Source organism: Lacerta agilis, chromosome 13 (genome assembly GCF_009819535.1).
Source record: "Lacerta agilis isolate rLacAgi1 chromosome 13, rLacAgi1.pri, whole genome shotgun sequence".
NCBI classification, from domain to species: Eukaryota; Metazoa; Chordata; class Lepidosauria; order Squamata; family Lacertidae; genus Lacerta; species Lacerta agilis.
The window spans coordinates 726,943-737,511 of NC_046324.1; the positions used below are offsets into that span (position 1 = coordinate 726,943).

The window sequence follows — 10,569 nt, forward strand, 5'->3', positions numbered from 1 at the left end:
TGGACACCAGCCACCTCTGAAACTTCCTAGTTCGGTTGTCTCCTGTGTTAATTCCCCAGAGGAGGTGGTTGAGGGGGAGTCAGCTGTGAGTGATTTCTAAACAGAAGGGAAGTGAAAGGCATGCCCTTATAAATAACTGCTGCACTTGCAAGTTGCTTCCTGTCAGCCTTCCCTTCTTCTGCTTCTCCTTCCTTTCTCACACGAAGAGAACTTGAGGCAACAAGACCATTTGCCTTTTGTCCGTCTTCCATTTCAGGATTATGTTTTTCATGCTGATTCTTCTTTTCCTAAGGGAAATTTCAGGTACGTGTCCTACAAAGAGATCTCACGGTCTCTGCTCCTGTTGGTTTCTTAAGGAGAGGAGCTGTGAAGGAAGGTCCGCCAAGGACCACGCCAGGCAGAGTAGCTGCTGCCACAACTTCCCTTTTCTTTACAACTGTTGTGAAGTCATGGAGAGCCCCTCGCACTCCTGCAAAGCCAATTTTGTGCTCCTCAGACCAGATGGGAGATGTTCAATTTGGGGCAGTGCCTGAAACAGCCTTTTGCTGGTAATAGTAAAAATGAAATGTGAATCTATACCACAGGCTGAAACTGCCTTAACCACCCTTCCTTTTTCACCATGAGAGTGAATGTGAGAGGCTGAGGGTACAGATTCACAGAATCATCCCATTGGGAGGGACATCAAATAACATCTGGCCCAACCCTGCTGCCAATGCAGGAAAGTTACTGCTCCAGCCTCACGGAGCAGTGACCTACCAGCCTGGGGCCATCTGTTCAATGAGTCCTGTGAGGAAAGGTTGAAAGAATTGGGTGCATTTAGCCCCAGAGAAGAGGAGACTGAGAGGGGCACAAAGACACACTGTCTGATATCTGACTGGCTGACACATGGAAGAGGGCAAAGACATGTTGTTTGGTGCTTCAGAGGGCAAGTGTAGATTAAAGGACTTTAAATGATGGTGGGGGGGAGTAGATCTGAGTTGAACCTACTTGATTGGAAGAGTACTGGTATTCTTAGAATGGAAGCAAAGAGCTAGAGGGATGGCAGTGGGTTCTCGCTGGCTGAAGGCCTTCAACTGGAAGCTGGGCAGGCACCTCTGGCGACCCTTTCCACATCTCTAAGAAGTGGACATTTAATGTGATGGCACCTACACATCGGAACTCCCTGCCTATCTATTGATGTCAGGCAGATGCCTTGACTGCGCTGTTTTCAGTGCATGCTTAAAGCATCTTGGTTTAGACAAGCCTACCCAAATATCTCAACTGCTGATGTGTTTTTAGTTTATTGCTGGTTTTAATTTTATGAATGTTTTAATTGTTTTTACTAATGATTTTACTGTTTTATTCCTTTCATAAATTGCTTCAAAGTTGTTCACAATTGGGCCATGTATACATTTTTATGAAATAAATAAGCAATGAGTAAAACAATCAATGGGATGGAGAGGAAAGGTTATTTCATTTAGGGAAAATGGCAGATGAGGGGAACATAATGAGGGGTGTAGGAGACATCTGGGGGAAATGGAAACAGTGGCAGAAATTGCTGATGTTTGCTTACTTCTTCCATCCCTGGAATGGAAATGAGTCCAGCAAATGCAATCAGTATTTGGTGCTGTTGCTGTTTTTTCAATCTCCAAATCAAATGTAACTGATTACAGTTTCCCTGCCCCCATGTGCATTGCATTAATAATAATATGTTGGAATAATGTAATGACAATGTAATTTACATATATGGTAATTGATTGTTTAAGTTCTGTAATTTTGTCACAGCCGATAGCAGCCCTACATCCTTAGGCATGACAGAGGTGTCTAAAAGTCTGCATGATGTAGAGAAAACGGACAGAGGTCCATTTTTCTCCCCCTTTGTTGGTCATCCAAAGGGGGTGAGATTCCCAGTGGCCCAAAGGGAGAACTATCTTGCAAGGCATTTACTTAAATTATGAAATACGCCTTCACAGGAAAGAGTGACAGCCACCCATTTAGATGGCTTTAGACAAATTCATGGAAAACAAGGTTCTGAATGGCTGCTGGCTTTAGTGGTTACATACCACCTCTGGTGCCAGAGGCAGCCGGGCTCTGAATTCCAGGGGCTGAGACTCTCAAGGGAGTCTTACCGTCCGGTCTCCTTGGGGGCTCCCCGTAGGCCAGGCATCTGGTTGGCCCCATTGAGGGCAGGATGCTGGAGTGGAAGAGCCTTTGGGCTGATCCAGCAGTGCTTTTCTTAGGCTCTGTCAGCCACTCTCCAACTCCAACTCTGTATTAGTTTGGGGAGCTGATGGCAGTTAAAATGGTGCAACACTGAATGTATATATACTAGCATAGATACATTCAGGAGAGGGACCACATTACAGCTTCCAAAGGTTCGGGGAATTACTTTGCCCTGAAGTGCAAGAGCCTACAAATACGAGCCGTGAACACTTTCCTCCCCTTACAGGCGCAACCTTCATTAATCTTTATGAAAATGAAAATCACTGGCTGAGCTGCAGCAACACATCAGCCGATCAGAAGGAATCAAGATGGTGGTTGGGGAAAGACTGCTCCTCCTTGGTCCAATTTCAGCCAATGCCTTGTGACCCAAGTTCTCAGTGCCCATCAGGAAAGGACCCCACAAGCAGATATCTAAACTGTACACAAAGGAATGTCTCTATTGCTGCTTTCCCAGGTGGTGGAATATTTGCATGCAAAGCCCTGTCAGGTAGCAATGCGTCAGATCTACACCCACTTATTAATAAGGAGGATCACTGCAGGAATTTCAACTTCTTCATTGTAGCAATAATAAACAACACTGCAGGTGAGTGCAATAAAAGACAGCATGGCATTTTGAGGTGAATTCGGGAAGCATAAGAGTAACGGGTGCATTGGAAAAATAAATAGGAGCATAGGAAGTCTGCCATACAGAGTTAGCAAGGATTATCTGCACTGACTCCAGGGTTTCAGAGAGGGTTATCTCTTGCTCTCTGCCCTTGAGCTAAGAACATAATTTCTCTTTTAGAACCATTTCCATTTATGTTTGCTAGTGGGAATGCAGGGAACAGCCATGAAATTCACAGCAAAAGCAAAAAGGATGTGCTTCCAACAGAGAAAACTCTTAAGAGTCAAAATAAATGAAAGACCTTTTTTAAAAAAAAAAAAGAGAGAGAAGGTGTTAGACCAGATGGATGTGGCATCTTAGTCGTACGCAGATTAGACCCATTGAAGTTACGGGGCACAGCTCACCCAGGTCCATAAATTTCAGTGAGCCAATGCTTGATAGGATCAGTAGGATGCCATAGTTAGCTGGTGTTTACTTTGACAGGGAGACAGAATGCAAACCAGTTCAATCAGATCCATGCAGAATAGCTGCCTTTAAGCTGCAATAATGCACAGCTCAAAATTCACAATTGGAAGCAAAAGTATTGGAAAGCTCTCCCTTTTCAAACTTTGCCCATTTTGCTTGAGGGTCAGTGACTTGAATATGCAATGTTAGTTTTCAGTGAGGTACAAATGCCAGAAAGAACCAAGGGGAAGCTTTTGCACATTTCTAGCAAATTGTATGAAAAAAATGTCATGATTATACTCTCATGTGACTGTGCCATTTTGCATTGCAGAGAGTAACATGCAATCAAACAATTTAGTGGTTGTTGAAGGAGAACAGAACTTCAGTCTTCCTTGTGAATTTGATTTGACTGGTGCCAAAGACATATTTACTTTGTATTGGATTAAGGAAACATTTGAAAGGAGGTGCCTTGCTTCTGTTTCAAATGAAGACCACTCTTTTTCTAATAATCTAAACTGCTGTGTTGGCACCAAGATAAAAAAGAGACAGGTCAATAATCTGAGTCTCCCGTTTGACAGACATCAAAGTCATTACCTGACAATTTTCAACACCACCACTTCAGACACTGGGGTGTATTTCTGCCTGGTTGCTGTTTACACCAACAGACATGTGTGGAAGATTGTAAATAATGTGTCTGTACAAGTGCAAAAAGACAACAGTGAAGGTGAGTTTGGAAATGATTTTTAAAAATGTGTTCTCTTGCTTCAGTTGAGTGTTGGGTGCTCAGAAACTCTCCTCATTGACTGGGGACTCAGGCAGGAAGGGCAGGCACCCTGAAGCCCTTCCCTCACCACTCAAGACATTTGGGAAACTCTCAGAGAAACCCTTGTGGGGGATGGATCAATGTCATCTGCCCTCAAATTGGGCTCTGCCACGAGGGGTGGGGGAAAACAATCAGTTCAAAACTTTCTTGTTTACCCTTCCTGAAACATTGAAAATAATACAAACGTCAGGTTCTGCACTTAGGCAGGAAGAACCAGATGCACAAATACCAAATGGGAGACACCTGGCTTACTAGCAGGACATGTGAAAAGGATCTAGGGGTCTTGGTGGACCACAAGCTGAACATGAGTCAACAGTGTGATGCAGCAGCTAAAAAAGCTAACACTATTCTAGGCTGCATCAGCAGAAGTCTAGTGTCCAGATCAAGGGAAGTCATAGGACCACTCTGCTCAGCCTTGGTCAGACCACACCTGGAATCCTGCGTTCAGTTCTGGGCACCACAATTTAAGAAGGATGTTGACAAGCTGGAAGGTGTGCAGAGGAGGGCAACCAAGAAGATCAAGGGTCTGGAAACTAAGCCTTATGAGGAATGCTTGAAGGAGCTGGGTATATTTAGCCTGGAAAAGAGGAGACAGAGAGGAGATATGATAACCACCATCCAATATTTGAAGGGCTGCCACATGGAAGAGGGAGGAAGCTGGTTTTCTCCTGCTTCGTGGAGGACCCAAATCAATGGATTCAAGTTACAACTCCACTTACCTTCAACGGGCTTGTATAGGACAGTTGCTGCAGAGGTTTTCTTGACTGGTGTGAACCCAAAACAGACAATTTTTTGCGGGGGGGGGGGGAGGTGCTGCTGCTCACCATGAAATTGTTACAGTGAGTGCCACACTTTTAACATTTGAAGGGAAATAAAGGTGCTGGCCCTTCTTACCCTTGGGTACCCCCAGAGAAATGCACTGGAAGGAGTCTCCCATTAAAAGGATTTGGGAGAAGTTGCTTCTGTCCAGACATCCAGGCAGGGGCCATAGCCCTCCTCAAGGGGGCGATCCCATGGGGCGTTCCTACTTGATGTACCGGTATGTCACAGGACCTCCTCGCCATTGCGTTGAGCTCCAAAAAGGCTACTTCCAGCAGGTGGCTGGATGTTGATGGTTGTGTCTGATGCCTATGCCAAACCTGATTTGACTCACTCAAAGCAGTGCTGCTCTGTCTGGTTCTTCTCTGTGAGTCAGGCAAAGTGGGCTTGGGTGCCTGGCCACACAGAAAAGAGATTCTGACTAAAGACCAGGAAGAACTTTCTGACATGAAGAGCAAATACAGACAGGATTTGGGCTTGTATGATCATATCAGCAGATCAATGTTTGCCATCCATTATCCTCACAAAACTTTGAGGAATGTTTAAGTAATTTGGAAACAATAAAATTAGCCTGAGGCTGGTATGTTGCTTTCCCTCCTACTGATACCATATCATATTGGGATCTCTTTTCAGGGTCTACTTTTACAAAAGAGCTACAGATCTCACTGACAGTGGTAGGAGGAATTGTTCTGATTAGTGGGATAATATTGTTCCTTTGCTGGAAGAAAAAGTCTAAAGGTAATGAAAGAAGAACATATTATAAAGTGGAATCAAAGGTGACTGTGTGATTTGCAAAAGCATTTTAAACTGCTACTTCATAATGCACATATTTTTTGTTTGACAGGAAAGGCATATGAATCGCATCAAAGGTACTACATGTCAAACCATATAAAGAATTCTGCTGGTGCTTCTCTCCCTTCCAGACCATAAAAATGACTCTAAATTTATCTCTTCCATTTAGGGATCAGACCACAACTGAAATGGAACAAGACTGTAAGCACAAGCCCCCTTTTCAACAATGTTATAAGTGGTGTTTCATGTAAGAGATATAGGCAACCTCCCAACACATATGCCTTAGATGGGTCACATTTAGTGGACATGAATCATTAAGTGTGAATGCAGATAGTTAGCATTCATGCAATTAAAATTCTGCATAGAACTTGAGCAGGTTAGGAAAGGAGACCAGGTCGCTGAACGCAAAGACGCCATGCAAGAAAAAATCTTACTTGTAGGAGAGAAAGGTGCACTTCCTGCCACAGGAGCCAAATCCTAGGGGACAAGGTCCCTTCACCCTCCCAAAAATATTGCCATTTAAATGGTGCGTGCGTGCTGTGCCATGTGGTTGATTGTGCGAGGTAGGGCTTACCTGCCCCCCATATTTTATTCAAGTTGGCACCCCTGCTCCCTGCTATGCTAGTTGTCTAGATGCAGGGAAACATTCACAAATATGATCTCTCAGCTGCTGTCTGCAATGGCTGCCTGCAATAGTAAGGTGGTGGTTCACTTTACCACCTTGGGATTCTAGAGCTTCATTCACATCTCATTCTGTGGGGGGCTCTTTGCTTTTGTGTGAGGGCCAGCTATATTTCCAAACTGCACTGGGGTAATAAAAATGCTTAAGAGGCCCTCAGGAATGACAGTGACCATTCAGTTTGGAGCAGCAGAGAAAGGTCTAGCAGAGGTTCAAAATAACAACAATGTATTATTTGTCCCCCGCCCATCTGGCTGGGTTTCCCCAGCCACTCTGGGTGGCTTCCAACAAAGATTACAAATACATTAAAACATCAGTCATTAAAAACTTCCCTAAACAGGGCTGCCTTCAGATGTCTTCTAAAAATCTGGTAGTTGTTGTTCTCTTTGACATCTGGTGGGAGGGCGTTCCACAGGATGGGTGCCACTACCGAGAAGGCCCTCTGCCTGGTTCCCTGTAACTTGGCTTCTCGCAGTGAGGGAACTGCCAGAAGGCCCTCAGCACTGGACCTCAGTTTCTGGGCAGAACGATGGGGGTGGAGACGTTCCTTCAGGTCTACTGGGCCGAGGCCATTTAGGGCTTTAAAGGTCACCACCAACACTTTGAATTGTGCTCGGAAATGTACTGGGAGCCAATGTAGGACTTTCAATACCGGTGTTATATGGTCTCAGCTACCACATTCTGGATTAGTTGTAGTTTGCAGGTCACCTTCAAAGGCAGCCCCACGTAGAGCGCATTGCAGTAGTCCAAGCGGGAGATAACTAGAGCATGTACCAATCTGGTTCAAGACAGTCTGCGGGTAGGGAGGGTCTCAGCCTGCGTACCAGATGGAGCTGGTAGATAGCTGCCCTGGACACAGAATTAACCTGTGCCTCCATTTACAGCTGTGAGTCCAAAATGACTCCCAGGTTGTGCACCTGCTCCTTCAGGGGCACAGTTGCCCCATTCAGGACCAGGGAGTCCTCCACACCCGCCTGCCCCCTGTCCCCCCTGTCTTGTCACGATTCACCCTCAATCTGTTAGCTGCCAACCATCCTCAAACTGCCTCCAGACACTCACACAGGACTTTCACCGCCTTCACTGGTTCTGATTTGAAAGAGCAGAACCACTGTATAACAGTGCCCCCAGCTCCTCTAGACAGTCCAGAAGGATGTTATGGTCGATGGTGTCAAAGGCATGTTGTGTGCAGGCATTGGACATGACAGGCTGTGCAAGTCTGCACTTTCTGACTGTGCATCTGGGACAGATGTTTTGCACCTCCAGATGTTGCCAAACTAAACTCCCATCTGCTCCAGCAAACAGGGGCAATGGCCAAGGATGTTGGTGATAAAAATATATAGTATTTTTTTTATTTATGCCCTGCCCCAGCCACTTTAGGCGGTTTCCAACACATATAATATAATAATAAAACATCAAACATTAGTAGTAACAATCTGATCCTATATAAAAAGTCACAATATCTTTAAAATAAACAACCTACATCAAATAAAGCAAAATTCAACAATCCATTAGAATTCAATAGTAACCAGCAAAATCAAACATCAAATAATAATTAAACAGTTTATATTTATTACAACAAAGAATTACTAATCTATAATCAATAAAAATAACAGCAAACCATAATGCAAACCACAAAACACACAAAATCTTTGAGAACAAGGACACACAACTCATCCCATCCCAGCTGCTTCTGCTATTCTCAAAGTCATGGTCTGGGAAAGGCTGGGGGTGGGGGAGCTAGAGGGAGGGGAAAGGCAGGTTGGAAAAGCCATGGCTTCCAGAAAGTCTCTCTCCCCTCCGGGAGAGTTGTAGGTGGAAGTTGTAGGTCAACAACATTTGGAGGGCCAAAGGTTCCCCACAACTGATCGAGGGCATTTCACATATTAAATTCAGAACATACAATATCCTGAAGGATGGTACGACTGAGTAACCAGAATCCTGAACCAGGAACAGGAGACAAGGCTACACGGCATCATTAAATTGCAGTTCACTCTTATTGATTCTAATAAACTTTCAATCAGTTCTTCTCCAGAATTGCTTAACTGAATGCCGGGTCAAGGACTTCCTGGACTGAATCACTGTAGCTGAATCATGTCAGGGTTCATATTTCTGCATGCTGGCCAGGCTAATAAAAGATCCATGCATAGAGAAAGCTGACTCACAAGTAGAGCATTTGGCTGGGATATTTCCCCCGATGTGCTCGGTTTCTATGTGCAGGGAATCCACACAACTCTTTTTATTTTAAAAAGACACACAACAGCAGACATAGATCAAGAACATCACAAACACAACAAACAGTACATGGGGTACTATCTAATGCTTGTTCTACTTAGAGTAGACCTGCTGAAGTTAATGAGCATGACTAATTTAGGTTTATTCAGTTTACTGGGGCTATGCTGAGTAGGACTCCCATTATTATTTTTATTATTTATCCAATTCATTCAACACAGAAATTTTATGTAAGTAACACTGGAAAAGAAATATATTGTAAACTGCCCCATGATCCTTGGATGAAATTAAATAAAATTAAAATTAAATATAAAATAAATAGGTAAAGAAAATAAAAATAACATACAAAAACATTTGCTTACTTTTAGTATAAAGTGGTAGAATTTAGAAAGGACTTTGCCACATGTTAGTTGTAGGTGCATAGCTTGGTTCTAAAGTGGTGCATCCATTATTTTCAGGTCCCTTTTAAAAATAAGATAGTTGAACTTTCTATCTTAAAAATCCCTTGATATAACTTTGTAGGATAGGATTGAAAACTCACCTGTCTCTTTCCCCCCTTTCCCCTTACAGGCTCCCCATATGCCGTTTCCAGCCGCAATGACATAGATGGGAATGAAGTTGTGTATTCACTCGCCATGAGTCCTGGTGTGAACCCAGATGGTCTCTATTCTTTGCCAGAGAGCAAATCCGATCCTGGAATGCAACCTGGAGAGAACGTGCAAGCAATTTATGCTGTGCCAAAGAAAGAGAGATATTGAGTAGTGTAGCGGATCGAATGTTAGCTAAAGATGTCTGCATCCACACTAACTATAAAGCCAGTGGCCATGGAGAAGAGTCCTTGATCTCTCAGCTTCAGTCAGGGACAGGCCACAAACAGTCTTTGCTTCCCCCAAAGAATTCGGGTTGCTGAGAGATGCTAGGAGATCCCTGTTTTGGCTCACAGAGCTACAGTTTCAGAATTCCCTGTGAAGAGGGATTGATTGTTAAACCACTCTGGGAATTGTTGCTCCAGAGGCCCAATAGGGGGATCTCATAACACAGGGTTGCCATAAACTGGACACAAAAGGATTTTGAGCTTTTTGGGGGAAAGTTGTTGAGGTTTTGGAAGATTGCCCACAGAAAGTTGGCAACCCTATCATAACAACATTCAGTGCCCTTAATAAACTACAGCTCCCAGAATTCTTGGGGGTGAATCCAAGACTGTTTTGTGGTGTCATTAGGTATTGTGGTGCTTTTAATGTACTGTAGGGTGTGCATGCCTCCCGCAAGAACCTGTGGCCTTCCAGATATGGGTCCACCTCAAATGCTCCACCCTTCCCTTACACCCTGCTGTGCAGCATGAGTTTTGCTAACTGCCTGCTTGGGGGCTGAATAGGATTTTTTTTCTGGAAGCCCCCAGTTGGCCTGGGGACTCTGTTTTTTGCTGACTCCATACTGCTGGGAGCCCTGCTATTGGATTGGTGATTTGGACTGGCTTAGTTGGCTTTAGTCTGGGCAGGAAAGACAAGTTAAGATCTGGTGGGGCAAATACCTGGGGCACGATTGGGTTAAGGGCACTCTTTGCCACCCTGCGCTGCCTTGATGTTGGGTCCTTTGGGGATGTTCTTTGGCCTTGGCTAGTGCCCAGGGGTGAACTCCAACCCGGTGGTGCCACAGTGCACTTGTCAGGTTCACATGCCCATGAGGACAGCATCTCAGGGGTGGGCAGGGCCAGTGGCAGATGTGGTTGAGGCAATTGCTGTGACTCTTCCTTTATAGAACAGGCTACTTACCAGCCATGCAAAAGCCAGGGGTTTTTGCTCACAGAGCGATCTTTCCCTGTTTTAAATCTGTTTTTATTATTTTTATTACTTTGCTGCTTGGTGTTTTCTACCCTTTAGGAGGAAGGATGGGATATAAATTTAATCTATATATATATATATATAAATGTTCCCATTGCATCTACGCCGAAAACCTATGTTCTCCATAACCGCTGCA

General features: G+C 44.3%; 1 protein-coding gene across 2 annotated transcripts; it reads left to right on the forward strand.

Annotated features, from left to right (window-relative positions):
• The first annotated feature begins 241 nt into the window (after positions 1 to 241).
• Positions 242 to 9,751, forward strand: LOC117056794. 2 transcript variants are annotated; one of them, XM_033167443.1, is made up of 7 exons: positions 242 to 303; positions 2,429 to 2,785; positions 3,582 to 3,974; positions 5,526 to 5,630; positions 5,737 to 5,761; positions 5,854 to 5,885; positions 9,163 to 9,751. In XM_033167443.1, exons 1-7 carry the CDS (start codon positions 261 to 263, stop codon positions 9,348 to 9,350), a joined length of 1,143 nt encoding a protein of 380 aa, XP_033023334.1. In that variant the 5' UTR covers positions 242 to 260; the 3' UTR covers positions 9,351 to 9,751. The 2 variants fall into 2 exon arrangements, with proteins under 2 accessions (XP_033023334.1, XP_033023335.1); XM_033167444.1 differs by lacking the exon at positions 5,526 to 5,630.
• Positions 9,752 to 10,569: the final 818 nt, after the last annotated feature.

What these genes read in the sequence shown, in the direction of transcription:
- LOC117056794 (XM_033167443.1), top strand. Translation starts at nt 261, where the DNA reads ATGTTTTTCATGCTGATTCTTCTTTTCCTAAGGGAAATTTCAG. An exon ending in TTTCCTAAGGGAAATTTCAG is followed by an intron (nt 304 to 2,428) that starts GTACGTGTCCTA and finishes CTCCCCTTACAG; the next exon opens with GCGCAACCTTCATTAATCTT. An exon ending in GCATATGAATCGCATCAAAG is followed by an intron (nt 5,762 to 5,853) that starts GTACTACATGTC and finishes TCTTCCATTTAG; the next exon opens with GGATCAGACCACAACTGAAA.